At 38.2% G+C, this 21,988-nt stretch overlaps 1 protein-coding gene across 8 annotated transcripts in view; it reads left to right on the forward strand.

Moving 5' to 3' along the window:
* Positions 1-21,988, forward strand: part of LOC134213552 (disintegrin and metalloproteinase domain-containing protein 10) — a 260,648-nt gene that overhangs the window by 140,099 nt on the left and 98,561 nt on the right. For all 8 annotated transcript variants that reach the window (XR_009979479.1, XR_009979480.1, XM_062692694.1 and 5 more), the window contains one exon: positions 18,439-18,462. Coding sequence is in view for 6 of the 8 variants with exons in the window: in XM_062692694.1 (XP_062548678.1) it covers positions 18,439-18,462 (24 nt within the window). In the remaining 2 variants the exon portion in view is untranslated. The remainder of the gene's footprint in view (positions 1-18,438; positions 18,463-21,988) is intronic.

The following is a 21,988-nucleotide window of genomic DNA, read 5'->3' on the forward strand; positions in this document are numbered from 1 at the left end:
ATTAGTGAATGGGTTCGTGGGAAGTTATCAAGCCGGCTTCGTTGACGGCCGCTCGACAACGGACCAGATCTTTACTGTACGGCAAATCCTTCAAAAATACCGTGAATACCAGACCCCAACGCACCATCTGTTCGTTGATTTCAAGGCGGCATACGACAGTATAGACCGCGTAGAGCTATGGAAAATTATGGACGAGAACAGCTTCCTTGGGAAGCTTACCAGACTGATCAAAGCAACGGTGGATGGTGTGCAAAACTGTGTGAAGATTTTGGGCGAACACTCCAGTTCGTTCGAATCGCGCCGGGGACTAAGACAAGGTGATGGACTTTCGTGCTTGCTGTTCAACATTGCGCTAGAAGGTGTCATACGGAGAGCCGGGTGTAACAGCCGGGGTACGATTTTCAACACAGGTGGGGCTGGACATGTATTACGTATGCCGGAAGAGAGACCAGAATAAGTGATGTTTAACAGAGGACCTGGAAGATGACTTTGGCTCCGGGATCGTCCCCGCATTCGCCCTGCTTTATCATGGTCTTCTAGCACTGTTACCACCGGTACTCGCATATCAGTCCCATTTGGGTTTTTGTCACTTTTGAGTTAACTCTATGAATGGAAATTTATTGTATCACACTTCCACTCAACATAATACACAATGAGGCTTTATTCGGGAGAAATGTGAAAAAATTATAATCAACCTTGTCCCCTATTAAACGTACCCGCATACCAGTCCCATTAAGTATTTACTTAACCCGTTTCGGCCCGGACTACGATTTCAAATTCCAAAATTCACTGTTTCCATGTCTTTCAATTGGTTTGCATGACATTTGAAGTAAAGATGCATTATACCCTATATTTTAGTGTAGATGTGTTAACCTCGTAGTTTGGTCTATGAGGACGGTTTTATCAAGGAGGTCCCCTAGGTCAAATGGGGTCAAAAATAAGACATCTTCCTTTTAATCGTAGATAACTATCAGTAAATGCTCCCCATAGTGATGCAATTGTTTTCATTCATTATTTTGAAATATTGGAAATGAAAACTGAACGTTTGGACCTCTAAAATTCGGTTATAGGTGTTCTGGAAACCTGGTTCCCCCAGGGGAGAGGTCACATTTTGAATGGTTCTGACACCCGGCTTGCGACACATCAAACTTCATGATTTTGAAACACAAATACAATATAAGACATTTGCAGACCATCTTGGCACACTGGCCACTTCTGGAAGTTACCTTGGAGCTTGGTGTCCCCAAGGAAGTGGTCACTTTTTGAATGGTTCTGACACCCAGCTTTCAACACATCAAACTTCATGATGTTGCAACACAAATACAGTAGAAAACATTTGCAGACTATTTTGGCACACTGGCCACTTGCGGAGGTTTCCTGGTGCCTCCTAGATAAGTGGTCACTTTTTATTTGGTTATAAAACCCCTGCTAGCGACACATCAAAATTCATCATTTTGCAACACAAATACAGCAAAAAACATTTACATAGCATCTTAGCACATCGATCACTTCCGAAAGTTCCCTGGTTCTGGTTTCCCCCAGAAAAAAGTTTACTTTTTCAATGGTTCTGAAACCCTGCTTGCAACATATATCAAAATCCACGATCCACGATCCATAAGCACAATAGAAGACATTTGCAGACCATCTTGGCACATTGGCCACTTCCGAAGGTTTCATGGGAACCTGGTGGCTCTCAGAGAAGTGGTCACTTTTTGAATGTACAAAAATACAATAACAATAACACAATAACACAAATACAATAAAAGTAATTTGCAGAGCATCTTGGCACCTGGTGTCCTCAGGGAAATGGTATTTTTTTAATGTTTCTGAAACGTAGCTTGCAATACATCAAACTTCATGGTTCGGCAATACAAATAAAACAGATAAAACGTATTCTGGGTTGTTCGTTGATGCATTCTCTCTTGTAAAAAAAATTAGGTTCCCAGGGAACCTTCTGAAGTGACCAGCGTACTCAGATTCTCTGCAATTTCCTCCATAGTATACATATAGCAAAATTATGGAATTTAATGTGTCGCAGGTTGGGTTTCATAACATTCACGAAGAGATCGCTTTCCTGAGGGCACCAGGTTCCCAGGGAACCTTTGGAAGTGGCCATTATGCCCAGATTCTATGCAAATGACTTCTGTTGCATTTGTGTTGTAAAACCATAGAGTTTAATGCGTCGCAAGTTGGGTTTCAGAACCGCTCAAACGATGACCACTGCCCTGGGAGGCACCTAGTTCCCAGGGAACCTCCGGAAATGGCCAATGTGCCAGGATGGTCTGCAAATGTCTAGGGAACTTTTGTAAGTGGCAAGTGTGTCCAGATGCTCTGCAAATGACTTATTCTATTTGTGTTCCAAATCAAGAAGTATGTCGCAAGCTGGGTTTCACAATCACTCAAACATTTCCCTTGGGAACTTTCAGAAGCGGTCAGCGTAACAAGATGGTCTGCAAATGTTTTATATTGTATTTGTGTTGCAAAGTCATGAAGTTTGATGTGTCGCTAGAACCATGTTCAAAAAGTGACATACCAAGGGGGCAAAAAGTTCCAAGGGAGCCTCCGGAAGTGGCCAACTTGCCAAGATGGTCTGCAAATGGCTTCTATTGTATTTATGTTGCAAAATCATGAAATTTGATGTGCCTCCAGAAGTGGCCAATGTGAAAAGATGATCTGCAGACGTATTCTATTGTGTTTGTGTTGCAAAATTATAATGTTCGACGTGTCGTATGCTCGGTTTCAGAGCCACTCAAAAAGTGACCACTTCCCGGGGGGCGTCAGAGGTTACCAGGGACCCTTAGGAAGTGAACAATAAGCACAGATGCTCTGCAAACGATTTTTATTCTATTTGTGTTTGACTTGGAAACTATGGCCAAAATACTATTTTTGTAAAAATGCACATAAAAAAGCCTAGTAAAATGATTTTTGTACTTATCGTCAACCGTCATGTAAATGCCACAGGTTGCCATCGACGGGTAATCCTGTCTTATTATTTCCTATTGAAAACACAGGGGAACAAAATTTAACCTTTTGCGGGTCCTCAGAACCAATTGATGTGTCTTCAGTAGATTTTGGCTCGCTGAATCCGAATCTGTCCTCAGATATGCTCTAACACGTCCAAATTTTGAGATATAGCTAAATTAATACCGCTAATTTGAAGAAATTGGCATTTTTCGAAGGACTTTCATGAAGTATATTAACATAATTTTAGGTCAATTAATACCCGAAACGGTAAAAGCACATCTGATCTAATGAATTTCCATTAGATTTGCACGTTACAATTGTTTTCTATTCAGTTTTACCTGAATTTAAGTTTAGTGAATTTAATTTAAAAATATTCCATGCAAGTTTGTTTCAAAAACTTGCATGCAAACGCCATCACCACCAGTTCGAAGCCACCAAAAATTCCACAACATGAGGCCAGAAAAACTGGGATAGGAAAATGTTAAATGAAGTATAGAGATACTAGTCAGTTTGTAAATATATGTTTCATTGCACTTTTAATAAAATATCCACGTTTTTTCATTTTATGCTCAACATTTATCCTCCTCCTAAAATGCTATTCTGCTCGATTTCTGGTTGTTTTTTTTTTCGATCGATCAACTTCCAATAACCACACGTAATCTGTTAACATGTTACAATTGTGTTGTGCTAGAATATAGTGAGAACATGATGATCTATAAAGTTCCTTTCTTTTAACCAACAAGGAAAAAGATCGGAGTGCAATTTGAACGTATTCAAATCCTCTACTAGTTCCCTTACCAGAGCATTCAAGCCACATTGACTAATAAAATACATTTCAGCACTCGGAAAATAAGTTGAAACTTAACCATTTTGTAACTTCATCGTAAATTTTCTCATTCATGCCTTTGTTTTGTTAAATTAGAGAAATATCAGAGTGCAGGATTGGCGGATCAAGCTTGGTAAAACTAGTGAACTTTTTCCTTTTTCAATGTTATAAGCTGATCATAGTTTAAAGAAATTGCATTGGGATTATTGCAACATCCACGCAGCATTTTCAACGCGAATCAAATAAAAAGTCCCCACGCACGAGTAGGTTGTTGACGTTTTCCGGTTTCTGTTGCGTAGCCGTCAACATCGCTTCAGCTTGTATGCAATCATACACAAGAACGATCGAAAACCAATTTATCGATTCGTTGATTGATTTTGCTAATTGATAGTTTTCCGCCCAAATTTCTATCATAGGAATATTGGAATGATCATAAATAGCAGGAATAATCAAAATATATAGAACTGCGTACAGTTCTCGTACTTGCTTTATTCGAATGAACATAATAAAGGAGCATAAATTGGCATAAATTGAATAATTAAATACACCATGTCACTTGTGCAATAATTGAAAATTTATCGCGCCAGAGGAAATACAATATCATATTTATATTCAATACAAGTTAGTTCAATGAAAACAAATTATTTTTTTGCTTGAACAGACTATTATATTGAATTCTTGTTACTTTCCTCTCAAAACCGTTCACAGGAAAAAAACAGGCTTGTATACAAAGTGGCTTGCATAAAACATATTTTTAAATAACTTTCACTAACTAAAATTGCAGATAAATCACACTTTTTATGTTTAACTTGTTCAAAATGCACCACATTTCGAAAGATTAGATGTTTGTGATCCATTTTGGACCTTGATTGACTAGTAATTATTTCTATAGGGTTAACGATGGCTGTTCCAAAATGCCCAAAATCATTGATTTTACGACATTTGTTAAGGTATATCTCAAAATCTCGACGTGTTAGAGCAAATCTGAATTCAGATTCGGATTCAGCGAGCAAAAATCTACTAGGGACACATTATTTGGTGTTAGGGACAAAATCTTGTTGAGCTGTGAAATTGGTAAGATCAGACTATGGGTCCAGAAGTTTTTCCTTATAAAAAAATGGCCAAATCAGACTATGGGTTCAAAAGTTATGGCCAAATTACATTATTATTATACCAAGAGGAGTTTGCGTGAAATCGTCTCACTAATTTTTTGGCACTTATCCGGATCGGACTATGATCAGAGTTGTGGCCAATATACATTTTATTATACGCAAAACACGTGCAAAAAGCATACTCATATTTCGGTAGTTCAGTGGAATTTCAAGACCGTGTATAGACCTAATTAGATGAAAATCGGTGTAAATGGTTTTGAGAGTGACGAGTTCTGCTTAACCAGGGTATTTAAAAGTATCTAGTCGCCCGGTTAGGTTCCGGGTTAATCCACTTCTATCTACCATTAGCTCCTAATGCGCAACCGTGATAAGGATTTTGAGCTAGTTTGTCCATAGTTTGAGCAATCGTCAAATAAATTAACTCAAATTTTATAACCTTTTATCTTTAAAAGAAAATTTGAATAAGATGTAGTTTGTTTGAAAATTCCATCGTTGATGCTGTTAAACGCTGATGATGCACTATTTCTGGCTTCTCTCAAAATTTAGCGCATTTTAGTTCAAACAAAATTGCTACAAATCAATTTATTTTTAATATTTTATGTACATGAGTATGTACAATGTACATGAGTATGTACAATGTACATGGTACAGTGATGACTCGCCCCGATTTTGCCTGCCTCCTACAACAACAGCTTGATGACAGTTATGCCTAAATTTTGCCACATTTTTTAATATGTTAGAAATAATGTGATCTATCCCCAACAATAACTGTTTTGACCACTCTAACAAATTTTTCGCGATACATTTTATAAAGAGCGAGAAAGGCAGCATCACCGCTAGGTGAATTAGTCTGGGTTTCTATAATACGTTTATTTTTATTTCCTTTTTAAATCAATTACATGGATTGTATAAACTCGTCTTATGACAAGCAATTACATGTGTTAAATCATCAGGGTTGGGAGAAACGGCTCAAGTTAATCGTGAGTTGAGACGCACCCGACTCTTGTCAACACGTCAAAGCTTATGGTTGATCCATTGCATCATCGTAGGTTTTCCTTTGTGATTTCCGTGAAAAAAAAAGGAACTGACGTTCGTCTTGACTGTAAACAAAAAATTGCCCCGAATTGGTTTTAAACTCTTTTTGGAGCAATTTTTTTTGTCAAATGAGTGAATGATGCAGCACTGCAAATCATGATACAATACGATTAAAGCATTTTTAGTTCTTCTTCTTCTTCTTCTTCTTATTCTTCTTCTTCTTATTGGCATTACATTCCCGCACTGGGACAAAGCCGCCTCGCAGCTTAGTGTTCATTAAGCACTTCCACAGTTATTAACTGCGAGGTTTCTAAGCCAGGTTACCATTTTTGTATTTGTATATCATGAGGCTAGCACGATGATACTTTTATGCCCAGGGAAGTCGAGACAATTTCCAATCCGAAAATTGCCTAGACCGGCACCGGGAATCGAACTCAGCCACCCTCAGCATGGTCTTGCTTTGTAGCCGCGCGTCTTACCGCACGGCTAAGGAGGGCCCCGGGGCATTTTTAGTTATTGATTTTCAATCTAAAATAGGTGATATGTGCGTTCATTAATATAAATTTCGCCAATATCATTTTTAGATCGAGAAAAGTTTTTTTTTCCAAACGAGAAATTACTTTGATAAATAATTCATATCGATCCTTAAAACTCCTATTACCAAATTGAAAATTGATCTTTCTTATTTGGGGAAAAATGGATAGCTTCATGCTTGATTCTACAAATGTTGGACATCTGTATAAAATATAAATTCTCGGTACAAGCTGTCTCTCAACATTCAAAAAGCTATCGAGAAATTAGAAAAGTTTCAACAGAAGGAGAATAACAATGGATTTTGATTAGTTTCTCAAGTTCCCTATTGGTTCTCATCTACCCATCAGTTTTGCATTCACCACATTCGCGCCATATTTTTGAAGTATTTCGATGCGCCTTCCTTCATGGAACGTTTTGGATAGATTTTTTAGAGACAGTTTCGCCTTTGCACGGTTGTTACACAGCTATAAATTTGACGAATGAAATACTATTCCTTGAATGTTTTCTATTTCAAAATAACTCAACCGAAAAAATGGCAAAATCTGAGCCGGAAAAACTGGGACCCTAAAAAATATATATGACACATTCCAGCGTAACGCGACACCATGAGGAGCCGACTTTCAGCGAGAAATTAGGTCTGCATTCGAAAATTAGCCTCGGGGACATATGATTAAACTGCCTATGATCGCATAATTGTAACGTTTGCAAAAACACGCAGTCGAGAAAATGACGATTTAATGTTCACTGCCAATAATGACTCCTCTCGAGTAATTTCAAAAGTTTAAGTAAATAAAACACATCCAGACTATAATACATTATATATTTTATGAGACCAACAAATTAAAAAAAATCAATTGTTATTATCATTAAGATTTTTGTAATGTTACGTTTATGTGATTATTTTCGTGCCAATTTATACGAATGATCGCATATTAGTAACATGCCTTCTTTGATGGCGTAGCTTATTTTAGTATAAATGTCAGTTTATTCACATTGGCTTCCGAGAAACGTGTCGCGATGTCTTTTGCACTCCAGTTAATTCAGTCCGCCTACCATACCGGTGAAAGTTCCGAGGACGACATCCCTTGCGAGGAAGTTGAGAGCATCATTCCTCAGGAGTGTCACACGAATACCAGCTCCGTTCAAAGTGAGGGTGATTTTGTAGGATTCGAGGAGCAAGATTTGCGCCCTGTGTATATGGAAAACGGAAGCCTTCGAATATCAGTAGGAGATGATGTACACTCTGATGGCAGCTTTTTCGATGATCCGTTGGATCCAATCACCAGGAAACGTAAGCGAACCAATAAAAGACGTGCAACGTGTGCTCCGAGCAAAGAAACAACGGTTGACCCATGCTGTACAATTTCTGAACTGTGGATGCAAGAAGCGATGTTCGTATATATTCTCGAAGGATGAACGAGCTCAAGAAAATCGTAAGTACTGGAGCCATGATGCAATCGGCCGTGTGGCATTTATACGAGAAAGAGTACATCGAGTGGCAATTGAAAGGCGTGTGAATAACCATCATACGGATGGCAAATTTAAAAGGTTCCATTACCAGTTTCATCAGATGCGAAGTAACGGAGAGTTCACGAAAGTGTGCCGAAAGTTTTTCCTCAACACGATCGGTTTCAACGAAACATGCGGGTATATTTAATTATATAATATTAATAATAAACAATTAATATAATAAATCATGCTTCGTTAATTCACAGAAATGTTTTATACCGTTGTGTAACTGATGAGCATGACGATTTGCCTAGAGAGCAGAAACGAGGCAAATACATTCGTAGTACCACGAAATACGATGCAGTGAGAAGCCACATCCTAAGTTTCAATCCATCTATATCTCACTATAGAAGAGAACACGGCCCTAATCGATTGTATCTGCCATCAGATATATCGATGAAAATGATGTATGATCAATATAAGAAAGCACACGATCCGCAATTGCAAGTCAGCTACGAATTCTACTGTCGAATATTGAAACGCCTCAATATTTCCTTAGTCAAGCTAGGACACGAGCAATGCGAAAGGTGCGAGACTGGAAAGCAACATAAGTTAGATTTTAATCATGAAGCGAAATCCCTTCCAAATGAAGCAGCCTGCCAAATTTGTGAACATTTCATGACGCACACATGAAACTGGCTGATCGCGCAAGAGATGCGTATCGCAAAGATGGCGAAAAAGCGCAGACAGGATGCGTTGTGTTGGCGGTTGATCTGCAAAAGGTATGATTTTGTGTGATTTTTTGACATTGTTTGCAACTCGATAAGACCAAGTTCTCATGAGTTCTCTGAGTTCTCATTTGTATTATGACAGACACACGAACTTTGGTCTTAATTTTAAGCTTGTCTTTAGTTTTCTTGGGTACTTGAATCGATTGTGAGAAACTTTATTTTACCAAAAAAATAAATAAATCGTAGATTCGTAGAATTTGTCCTCTAGACATGTAGAAAGAATCCACGATTTGTCATTAACATTATTTATTTCACCGTCTAAGACGAATTAAGTTTAATTGGTGGAATTAAATGGAGAGTACTTAATTCGTCTTAGACGGTTGAATACATTCCACTAAAAGAGCTTTATATATTTTTCTGATTATTTATTTGATTTTATTTTAGGTTGTACAGATCCCGCGCCTTGAAGGTTTGAAATCGATAGTTTTTTCGCAGAGGCTATTGGTCTTCAATGAAACTTTTGCCCCAGTAGGCGATTATGCAAAAATGTGATTGCTTGTGTCTGGGATGAGCCAACCGCTGGCGCTGGAAGGTCATCAAATGACATACTTAGCTGTTTCGGAAGAGCCATCAACCGTTTCAATGACAAAAACCAAATTGTTTTATGGCTAGATAACTGTTCTGCACAAAACAAGAACTGGAATTTGTTTTTGTATTTGATTCTGCTAATCAATTCAAAAGATATACATGTTCAAGAAGTTGTTTTAAAATATTTCGAAATGGGTCACACTTTCATGGCAGCTGATAGCTTTCATGCAGCCGTAGAGGCTCGCATGCGGCGCGGAACACCTGTTATAACTATGGATGATTTTCAGACAGCAGTTTCAAATGCGAAGAAAAGAACCGATGTTATAAGAATGATGTCAAATGATTTTCTTTCGCTATCGTTGAATGTTTCACAATATACACTAAAAAATTGCACTCCTCGTCCATACATCGATGACATTAGAAAAGTTGTCATCAAGAAGGGATCTTTGATGTTCCAGTACAGCAACGAAGTTGGAATCAACGGTGAATAGAGATGTCGTAAAATCCCGATTAATCGATTAGTTACTAATCGATTACTCTTGATTCTTGTCGATTATTGAATCGATTAATCATTGTATAGTAATCGATTCAAAATTAATCGATTATCACAACGATGAATCGATTAATCGAAATAATCAATTAATTTTCGACATCCTTATGATGTCGTAAAATTCTGATTAATCGATTAGTAACTAATCGATTACTCACGATTCATCTCGATTATTGAATCGATTAATCGTTGGGTAATAATCGATTCAAAATTAATCGATTATCACAACGATGAATCGATTAATCAAAGTAATCGATTAATTTGCGACATCTCTAACGGTGAAATCAACAGCTGCAATTTGCTTTCGAAAAAGCAACAACGAGTCGTGCTTGCTAACAAATTCAATCTGGAGGATCATGTGAAGCGACCATCTAAGGCCCGTGGTATAGAATTGGAAAGAAAAAACGCTCTACTGCGAACTATATTACCTTTAATCAAACACGAGGATCGGAAATATTGGGAAGAAGTTCCTGAAATTTGATAACTGATTTGAATTTGTCCTATGAAGTATTTAATACTCTCTTAATTATTATTTTTTTGATTACAATAAAACATTGAAATCTCTCATCCTTTGTTAAGATATATCGTAATGTCAAGTAAATCAACGATATGTGGAAGAATTTCGGTTATAACGTCCTTTGAAATGTATAAACCCTTGTATGCACAGTAGGGTGGGACAAAATTTTATTTTCACTTCCTGCATGGTTATTGCACGCCTCTTGGGTCCTATAATGCTTATGCGAAATTTCAGATCAATCGGTGAAACTATATTTTAGCGCCGGTGATTTTAATTTTCCATAGGATTTACTGTGGGGAAATTTAGCTTTACAAAGAAAAAATCCCCAAGGTGTCCCATTATTCTCTAACGATAAATCGATCCAACTACATCATAGGAAATTTTACCAGCAAACTTTCATTGGAAGACCGCAAAGTGATCCGACGCTCGTGAAAAATGTTATTTACATAAAACTAATTGCTGTATGAACGCAAGGCTCATTGCACTTTTTGTTCCAGCATCACTGCCGTCTGCTGCTTGCTGTTGTTTTCACGAGGCACCACTTTGTGTGGAGGATTCGCTTTGCATGAATGAAAAGCGGGTTACTAGGGATACGTTTATTGGCCTTGCTGTTTGAGTCTTTGTCCTTCTAGGTAGAAGAAATTCAACCAAATTTCAATGAAGGTGTGATTAACAAAAAGAGGCATGTAACGCACACTTTCCACACACAATGCAACGAAGCGACTATAGATGCGAGGTATAGGTTGGGGCCTCTCATTCTCGACGTCAATATTTCGAAGCTGGTCTGAGCGGAGATTTTTTTTTTTCGGTGCTGGTATTCTTTAGGTAATTCTTTTTATTTCCAAATTCTATCCCGGAAGAGGCCGCAGGCTTCGTGAAAGGCCGCGTACACGATGGCTTTTTGCAGTTGAAGAGGACCTGAGGGCGCTCAATATTCAGGGCGACTGGAAGCGATTGGCCCAGGATCGAGTCCAATGGAAAAGGATACTCCATACGGCGTAGGTTCATCGAAGAGCTGTAGCCCATCAAGTATCAAGTAAGATAATGATTTCAGAAGAGAATAATTTTATGAAGTTGCTTTGCTTCTTTGATATTTGATTGAAATGCCAATAATTAAAATCAAATACCTACTTGAATTATAACTAATTTTCTATTTTTTTCAGAGGGTGTTCCTTTGACTTTCATACAAACTTTTCTGTCAGCTGTTTTTTTTTTTAAATTATGAAGTGATGGTTTATTTATTTAGGTAACATCTAAACAGTAATGATGTTGATAGTTAATAGTTATATTTTAAAATAATGAACTACTGTAAAAATAGTTCTCGATATCACCGTTGATGTTGTACGCGAATATTTTGAATTCATATGTAGGAATGTGACATAAAATAGATTAATAAATATGCTTTAAACCAAAATTTAAAAAAATCACTTGTTTATTAATATACTTGAGACAAAAGGGCCATTTCAAAACAACCTTTCAAATAGATTCATTTTAAATGCTTTCGATTTTTTTTTTGAAAATAGGGGGAATGACGGCTTTGGCAGGTTTTGTTCTATTATTGGCAGGGGGGTTTTTTATGACTGATTTTGCTCAAATTTGGCCTAAACATTCTTTGCATATCAAAGAATATTGTGGCCAAATTTCATAAAATTCGGTCGACAAAAACCCCCCTGCCAATAATAGAACAAAACCTGCCAAAGCCGTCTGTTCCCCTATATTATCTAATTCTATAAGATCGTTGTAATCTATTTTTTAGGTGCAGAATTATATAATTGATTCCTTTGCTAAATTTGTTTAATTGAATATCCATGATGTGATGTTGATTTAAACTGGGATGTGATGTAAATTTTGATGTGAAAATCATCTCTTATACAATCTAGATTTTTTCTATAATCTGTATTAAAGAGATTTCCAACTCGAGGCAAAACAAATCTACGAATCACCTAAACTGTTTCACAATTCAGAAAATACACAACTTAGCAAAAAGTATCTCTATCCCGGCAGCCTTCGATTTGAATTATCGGCATGTCAATCAAGTATCAACGCAGCAGAACAAGTTCATTAAATTATTCTCTTCAGAAATCAGTATCACAAGTACACAGCAAATAGTTTTGAAAATTCAACGACTTGTAAAATTGCAGCCAATTCCATCAAATGAATTACCATTTGATATTCAATTCAATTTGACTGAGTTTTACCAGCAGGCACAGTTTGAATTTAATACGTTTTAAAGGGACAATAAGATCGATTGAATATTGTATTTATCTGCATACTCCAAATATGTGCAAGAAAATACATTTAAAATCACATCATATTTTCATCTGTGTATCTTATCTAAATCTTTTAGAAATACCAGAAAGCTTGTTGAAAGTTAGAATTTGGAAATAAGAAGAATTTCCTAAAAAATACCAGCATCGAAAAAAAATTCCCGCTCAGACCAGCTTCGAACTATTGACGTCGAGAATGAGAGGCCCCAACCTATACCTCGCATCTATAGTCGCTTCGTTGCATTGTGTGTGGAAAGTGTGCGTTACATGCCTCTTTTTGTTAATCACACCTTCATTGAAATTTGGTTGAATTTCTTCTACCTAGAAGGACGAAGACTCAAACAGCAAGGCCAATAAACGTATCCCTAGTAACCCGCTTTTCATTCATGCTAAGCGAATCCTCCACACAAAGTGGTGCCTCGTGCAAACAACAGCAAGCAGCAGACGGCAGTGATGCTGGAACAAAAAGTGCAATGAGCCTTGCGTTCATACAGCAATTAGTTTTATGTAAATAACATTTTTCACGAGCGTCGGATCACTTTGCGGTCTTCCAATGAAAGTTTGCTGGTAAAATTTCCTATGATGTAGTTGGATCGATTTATCGTTAGAGAATAATGGGACACCTTGGGGATTTTTTCTTTGTAAAGGTAAATTTCCCCATAGTAAATCCTATGGAAAATTAAAATCACCGGCGCTAAAATATAGTTTCACCGATTGATCTGAAATTTCGTACATGCATTGTAAGACCCAAAAGGCTTCTGAAAAATATGAGGGAACGAAAATTTATTTTTTCATACGTGCATGTCCCAGGCTAATGCACAGTGTTACAAATATGCGGTCAATCATGTTATGTTACAAAACAACTTGCAGTTTTTTGAGAAATTTTTCAAACAAACATAATCTTTTTTTTACATATACCGAAAACACGTGTTATTTGAAGGCTATTCCAATCAAAAACACAAAATCCATGAAATGTCGAATGTTACATTTATGCGATCATGGACAGTAAACAGGTGTAAAATTATCCTCACTAAATTTCCTTTCTGATAGAATATTTATTTTGAGATTTTTCGCTTTGAACATGATAAATATAGCGCGCTGCATTTCGTAACGCGACACCATCGCTGAATTGCACTTTTTCGCATTTTGAAATGCAATTGCGTTTTTCAGCTCTGGTATACGGTTTCGAGTCTCGATTTATTCTAAGCATTTCTCGTATACATCATCAGAAATGAGGCTGTGAATTAAAATCGCAGGAAAAAACGGAAATTATAATGAAAATAACGGAATTGATATGAACACCGCCGCGTTACGCTGATCGACAAACAGTCTCCTGCAAATGGTGTCGCGTTACGCAAACGTGTTTATCGTTGATAGAATACGTAATTTCAGCCGATTTCGATGCGACATGTTATATTCGACACAGAATATTATCACATTATCTATCGTTGAATGTAGTTCGAGTTGGTGGTTACAATCTGGAGTTTCAGTTATTAAAGTTTGAGGGACTAACCGGCACAAATATAGAACTGAACCAATTCCATTCGTATCACATATTCAGTTTTAGAAACAAATTAAATGGTTATGGGTTTTCCTATTTTTATATTAGTCACACCCAAGTATGACCCGGATCGGTTTTTAAGTACGTGGTCAGACGATCGATCCCCCTAGAAGTGAGTTTTTTTACACTGAATAGTTCTATATTGCCTTTTTTCTACGTTAACCATTTTGAAAGGTGATGATGGCCCAAGAAGCTCAGCAATGTTAAAAAGAAATATTTCTGTCGTTTTTTATTCTACGTTTCTACTGGAACGTTGTCTGTTTTCAACTTTTTATTTATTTCCGAAAAGATTGGAATACGTCTCATGTCTCAACCAATGTTTATCACAAGAACGTATGCGTTGTGCCCTGAGTGCACTACTTTTAACTACATTTTCAATCTTTACGCTATCATCAACACTACTCAGAAAATAAATACTCAATTTTAAAAATAGTGTTTATATCCTAGTGTAAAATAATTGTCTTATTATTGTATATTCATTTAGATCAAACCGAAGTTCATTAGGATGCCTGATATAATATGTCTTTATTAACGAACCAGCCCAATGCTGGTTCATCTGGATTAACATAAAATGGATTTTTTTTTCCAATTTATCACTCAGCAACTCTCTGTTAACCTTTTTCGATAGGCCCTTATTCTTGCATTGGTTTGGTGAATTTTTTTGCCAGACGCTATTCATTATATTTTTGACTGCCGGTGACCAACACTCTTAAATTATTTCACCGATATTGACTGTGAAAATCTCTGTTAAAGTTCTTAAGATGAAATATCGACTAAATTGACGTATGTTCACAGCATCTTCTTTGAGCGCTGACGTACTCGGTACTAAAAAATGCCGAGCTAGTGAGAGCGAATGAAAGGAAAATTAACTAAAATATTATAAATCATCAATTTAAATGGAGAAAAGAAAACACGAGTCTTTCGGTTCCTCAAAGCTAAAAATATGTTTAAAAATCAAGTTTAAACTTGTATTGAAAAACATAACTGCGGCTCCGTAACGCTTCGCGTCAGATGAGTCTTTCAAATAAACGAACCATTGAAAAAATATAATCATACTTGGCATCCACAAACAAGTTTGACGGTTCGTGACATGGTAGAAGGAAACCGTGTTCGTCAGCAAACTGTTAGTTACGTTTACTCATATGAGTGGCATGGTGATATTGCGTGGAAAAGAGAGAGGATTAAAAAAGCCTCACAATTTATTCGAAAAAAAAAACTCAGTTTCACGTGACTTATTAATGGACGACCCCAAAGGGGTCACCAAACACCAAACATTTGTAATTTCCCACCACTCCGTAACATTTTTGTATGGTGACCAGTGTTGGTAAAATCACTCATAAATCTCAAACAACGAGCGCTCCCGTGCGATCGAAATTGTCTGCGATTTTAAAAGAATGCATCACGCTTGAATTTTTCATGCTAAAACGCATCATTTCACTCATTTGCCAAAAAAATCATTTTGGTTTAAAAACGCATTTGAAATCAATTTGCGGGAAATTTTTCGCTTTTACATAAAAGGGTGTCTAATATTTTATACGACAAATGTCAATTCACTGTTTTTAACGAAGGAGAACAAAAGAAAACATACGATGATTCAAATGGATGATTCAACTCATCCATGAGTTTTTAGATGCTGAGTGGGGTGCGTTTCAACTCAAGCTTGATTTGAATCATCCATGAGTTTTGATATTTTGAGTTTTTACCAACACTGATGGTGACCTATTTTTTGTAGTATGGAGAGTTACCAAATGACACACCCCGTTACACCCCCAATTTTGTTACGCTATTCATGTACAAGCCCTAAATTGCTTGAAAAAAACCATTGTGATACTGTATCAATAAACCGAAAGCATTTTATCCCTTATTACAGAAGCACATTCAATTCGCGTAACGCGACACCATATTTTTGTACCTAGTGTAACTTCATGGAAAATGGTCTGATTTTGGATCTTAATACACGAAAAGAAAGCTCTTGACGAGTTCTAAGAGAATCCAAAATATTACTTTTCCTATGTTTGTACCTTTTGTCTAGTATCAATTATACGACTATTTTCGTAACGCGACACCATTTCAATGTCACTGTTTTTAAAGTACAAATATTTCATGTAAACTAAAATTTTTGAAGCAATACAAATGTGCACACAAAAAGATCATTAAAAACTGTATTCAATTACGTATTCATCAATACATTTTCACCCAAATAGGTGTGATAGAGCACATTTGTAAAAAAAATGATTAGGTAGTCTTTTTTTATACTAAAAGTCTGCTACTTTGATTGGCTATTAAACAATGTTCCGAAAACATTTTTCAGTGGAAGAAATGTTTTTCTTGTAATTCAATATGTATGTTTTCCTGTCCTACAGATATTGGATCCTAATTTTTAGTTTGAAAATTTGGTCCCTTGGTGTAGAAGTGCGTGGATTGTGTCATATGAGTGGCCACCCTGTTTACATATCAGGCGTTTTCGTTACGAAATGTGTTTTACATGTAAGCTCCCTCCGTACTGCTCAAGGAATGTCAGCAATAAAACTCTACTTGTCTCATCTATTTGCACAGTAAATATTTTAAAAGTCCATACTACCCTTAAGATAACAATACTAAGAGAATTAAGCTTGCTATCACGCCTATCCCCACCGTAACATGGGGAAGGATTGGGTCAGGACTTGCATGTTACTGACAATATTACCTTACTCAGTAATAGACCACGTAAAGGTGTCTAACTGGCGCTACGGGATCTCAGACCATTGTACCAAAATATGTCAAATAAGGTCCATTGAGGTAGTTTTCATTTTTTTTAAATCTAATCTACATCAAACCTTGATGTTCTGATCGGTCGATCACTCAAATATGTTCCGAATACCGGCTTTTGTGGATTAATCATCTGTCGCTTGTAAGTGCCGAGGAATAATTTAAATGTTTGTACAATCGACTTTGTTTCTATCGCATGAAGTAATGGTTCATCTCAAACCCTTCTTCGTCCGATATAGTGGTTTACGTATTTCATAGCGTTCCGCTCTGCGTAACATCAGAGAGTGGTTTACACACGCGTAACAAATGACGACCTTTTTTGTTCCTTCGATAAAAACACCCATTCCTGACTGTGTTGTTGTTACCCATCCCACTGTTTTACGGTGCTGTGTGTAAAGTAATCGAAATAATGGCTCCACGCTCCGGTAATGGTTTAACGCCTTCACGGATGCAGAACGTTGCATCTTTCTTCTAAATCTTGCTGGATTACTGTACGATGGCCGGGTTGGCCCTCCCGGTGCACACTCCTTACCGTTGCATTGTCGTTGCACGGACTGCCGGTTGCGCTCGGTCAGACCGGTCGGTGGGTCGGTGGCGGCACAATGCGGTCCATTATTGACTTCTTCGCCAGGAATGAAAGGATGAAAGTGTTGCACACTGACATACCCACGCTTACCACCATTCGTTGCCCGAAAGGGCAGAACAAAGAACCTTACGTTTTGTTTGGAACCACTTCACGGTGTGTTCGCACAATTCGTAAGGACGCTACCAGAAGGATAAAGACTCTCGCAACATTTGAAAAGGTCGATCAGAGTAATGCAAACACTTAATGTACTGTGGTTTACCAGGTTCGAGAAAAAAAACCTTTAAATGTCATAGTGTAACCATCGAATAGTGTTCCATTCTATCGAATTTATTTTATTTTCTCTCGGCTATTATGATGAAGATGCTTGTTGTTAACGTTCTAGTACCTACTTGATTTGCTTAGTATTCAGGATCCAGCTGAAGAAAAAATATTCGCATCTGTCCTTTAAACATAGTATTTGCTTAAATTTTGCCATTAGACCCTTTTCCTTTGTTTGCGAGAAATGCAACTCTCTGCCTTTGTCCTTGGATGATGGCGCTGGTTGGTAGGTGCCAAGCAGCAGCATTAAGTAGAATAACCCGATGGGTGGCCACCGACTACTGGGGCCTGGCTGCTGCCGTGCTGCTACCGGGAGTTAAATGTAACATAAATGGGCGACTCGCTTGAGTGGAAGGTGGAAAATAGTGCATAAATTGTTTTTAATGTCGTTTCGGTTTCCCACATGCAAACGTGTGTTGCCTATTGCCTTCCGCCATCGCATCGCCGCTCGGGTTATAAATTGCCCGATGGGGGAGGAAATTAAGTGTGTTTGAATGGGTCGGTCGGTGGCTTTGGGAAGTTTTCTCCTGGTGGATACGATGAAGGCTGCTCACACTCTATCTATTTTTATGCGGTTTTGACGATAGATGAAAAGTTCATTTCCGTAGCATGCAAGTTCTAATTCATTTTCTTCCATCTCTTCTATTTTCAGGCTACGTAAGAGAGACAAGGAAAGGTAAGTGGCGATCGGCAGGATATTATTACCTAATTGTGTTTTAATGTACTTTTTATTATTATTTCTTGTCAAATTAAGTCGTACTTACGTTTAGATTGTTATATATATTGTAGGGTCACTGAGCGACTACTTTTTCCATTGATCGGAAAACAGTTTTGCCGATCAAACTCTGTTCCAGCTTTGATTCATCTATGAAACTGATCATGCAAGATAGAAATGTCGTAATGGGTTTTTTAAGAATAAAAGTGGGATCTATTATCTCGAAGTTATTTGTTAAATAGTGAATAAAAACTTAATTAAAATCATGGCATTCCAGTTTCTTCTGGTTATGATATTATTGAAAATAAGGTAGTTCACAAAACTTATTCAACTTATTCCACCAGTAGTATTTCCTACATGCAGAAAACAAGCGAACCAGATGCTACAATTTGTGATAAATCTTTTCCATGCTCCATTTTTATAGCGTCTAGTTGTTTCGTAGAAGCTATATTGCATTCCTTTACTAAGAAAAACATCGCTCAATATAGCAGATTGTGTCCCTTTTAACCCAAAACCTCGTACCCATTGCCTATTTACGCATGTTGGCTGGCACCACATTGTGTTGGCTTTCCACCGCTTCATCTGAGGTGCTGAATCCTGTACCATAGAGCATAGTTGATAGAGGTAACGTCTGTTCCCTCCCGAATGGCTATGAACCAAATGGTACCGGTCGAACAACGAGCATCGTGGCGACGACGGATACTTTGCATGCCTCAACAACCAACGCACGCACACCTCCTGCTTGGATAGGCGTAGAGGTGTTTTATTTGCTCTTCAAAACAAGCTTTTCCATTTCCATTGGCCGTGCGTTTTTCGCGCCGCGCCATAGAGAAAGGAAAAAATAAACTGCAACAACGTAGACGAAGCTATAATGGACTCTTCCATTTACTCCCAACCCAACAATGCTACGGTGCGGTGCTGGCTGACGGAGTGCTGTTTGCGTTGTTTTTGAGTGGCCAAGCAAACAGCCCATGCTAGTAGAAGAGTTCTATTTTGAAGTAGCACAAAAAAAATAGGACTGGCTAAAAGCGGGGGTAGTTTTGTCCTCCGGAAGTACCTTTATTTGTTTTGAACTTCGAAGTTCGATTTTGACGAGTGACAAAGAAAGGCAAGATGGTGCACGCCCCAGGTCGGATGAGAATTGATCAAACTGAAAGTGTCGAATGCATCCGACAATGGGATCGAACCCTACAGAAATTGAAGAAAGCGAGTATAAAACGCGAAGTTTTTTAAGCACAATTTTGTAGTTATTGTTTTGTGTTTTATCTTAGTTTGTGTTATGGAGGTTGGATGAATTATCCTAAATGTTATATACATTACTTGGATATATGAGGTGAAGCCAAAACTGATTACTTTAGCTCAACAATCCGATAGAATTCACACATTCATCACATAACGGTTTCGATAGCATTTGACGTTGAACAATGTCTTACTCGAAGGTACTGGGTGTCAAATCAGACTCCAAAATTGAGGACCGTCAAGAAATCATGTAAGATTTTGAACGTTAATAGCGCCTTTATCCTTCGATGGATTTAAGCGATTTATATATCAATAGATTCGGAAACTCTCCAGCAATTTGTCAAATTCATTGAAACTTTCGATTACGTACGAAAAAACTATTGAAAATGTTAATTCTTGTCATATCCAGTCAAAACTTCTGAACCAAACAATCCCGCTCATGCATTCCCAATACGGACATCAGAGATCAAGAACCTACAGTGAGCGGATACGGAGAGTGGGCACGGATAGCGATAGCGTCGGCAGTGGCTGCCCAGCATCGATGACGGTGGTTCCTGCATCTGTAGCGTTCAACGGCAAACTATCGAGTCGTCGCGTCAGCAGCACTCCAGTGAAAATTTCTCCCATGGTTCTTGCTCTGATGTAGTTGCAGTTAGTTAGTGGACATGCGCTGAATCACAAAAGCGCATGGAAAAAAAACGTTGTGAAAATCTATTCGTATGGATGGTGTGGTAGCCAAGTAAAATTTTCTCTCAGCAGCTGAATCAAAATCGCGCTGATGATTCTGCTTTGAACGTCAACAAACGATTAACTTGTACTTTGAACAAAATTTGTCTTGGCTCAATCTCCCTTGGTGGACTTGAAAAAAAAAAACGGAATAATTTCCATAAATACTGTAGGGTTTTTGGATGATTTTCTGGAGATATTTCTGGGGAGTGCCTATATGAAGAAGATTCATAGACTAGAACAGCGGTTCTCAACCTTTTTCTTGAGAGGTACCCCTTCGAGCTTTTACCTTCATTGAGGTACCTCCTATTTTTTTCTGGGAATGAAAATACGCATAACTTATAAGATGGCTCTCCAAAAAGTTGTCTGAAATATTCGCTATTACGTGAAGCTTTTCATTTTAAATTAAGTTTAAAGGTCAAGCTTCCTATAAGTCCTCAACTTATGGAAGTTTTCCGAATCATTAAAATGAGGCTTCTGAGCTTCTTAAAATGAGGCTTCCGAGCCTCTCGAAATAGAATTTGTGAGCCTTTTCAAAGGGGACTTTCGAGCCTCTTAAAAAGCGGCTTACGATTCTCTTGAAAGAAGGCTTCTGAGCCTCTTGAAATTCGTCTTGCGAACCTTTTATAAAGGAAGCTCTTAAAAGGGGGCTTTCGAGCCCAAAGGGTTCCGAGTTTCTTAAAATTAGGTTTTCGAGTTTCTTAAAAGAAGGCTTTCGAGCCTCATGAAAGCCTCATGAAAGGAGGCCTCCAAGTCTCTTGAAAGGAGGCTTCCGAGCCTCTTGAAAGGAGGCTTCCGAGCCTCTTGAAAGGAGGTTTCCGAGCCTCTTGAAAGAAGGCTTCCGAGCCTCTTGAAAGGAGGCTTCCGAGCCTCTTGAAAGGAGGCTTCCGAGCCTCTTGAAAGGAGGCTTCCGAGCCTCTTGAAAGGAGGCTTCCGAGCCTCTTGAAAGGAGGCTTCCGAGCCTCTTGAAAGGAAACTTCCGAGCCTCTTGAAAGGAGGCTTCCGAACCTTTTGAAATGAGGCTTCCGAGCCTCTTGAAAGAAGACTTCCGAGCATCTTGAAAGGAGGCTACCGAACCTTTTGAAAGGAGGCTTCCGAGCCTCTTGAAAGGAGGCTTCCGAACCTCTTGAAAGGAGGCTTCCGAACCTCTTGAAAGCAGGCTTCCGAGCCTCTTGAAAGCAGGCTTCCGAGCCTCTTGAAAGCAGGCTTCCGAGCCGCTTGAAAGTAGGCTTCCGAACCTTTTTTGAAAGGAGGCTTCCGAGTCTCATGAAAGGTGGCTTCCGAGCCTCTTGAAAGGAGGCTTCCGAACCTTTTGAAAGGAGGCTTCCGAGCCTCTTGAAAGGAGGCTTCCGAGCCTCTTGAAAGAAGACTTCCGAGCTTCTATCGAGGAGACTTGCGAGCCTCTTGAAAGGAGGCTTCCGAGCCTCTTGAAAGGAGGCTTCCGAGCCTCTTGAAAGGAGGCTTCCGAGCCTCTTGAAAGGAGGCTTCCGAGCCTCTTGAAAGGAGGGTTCTGAGCCTCTTG

This window comes from Armigeres subalbatus, chromosome 2, assembly GCF_024139115.2.
Source record: "Armigeres subalbatus isolate Guangzhou_Male chromosome 2, GZ_Asu_2, whole genome shotgun sequence".
NCBI classification, from domain to species: domain Eukaryota; kingdom Metazoa; phylum Arthropoda; class Insecta; order Diptera; family Culicidae; genus Armigeres; species Armigeres subalbatus.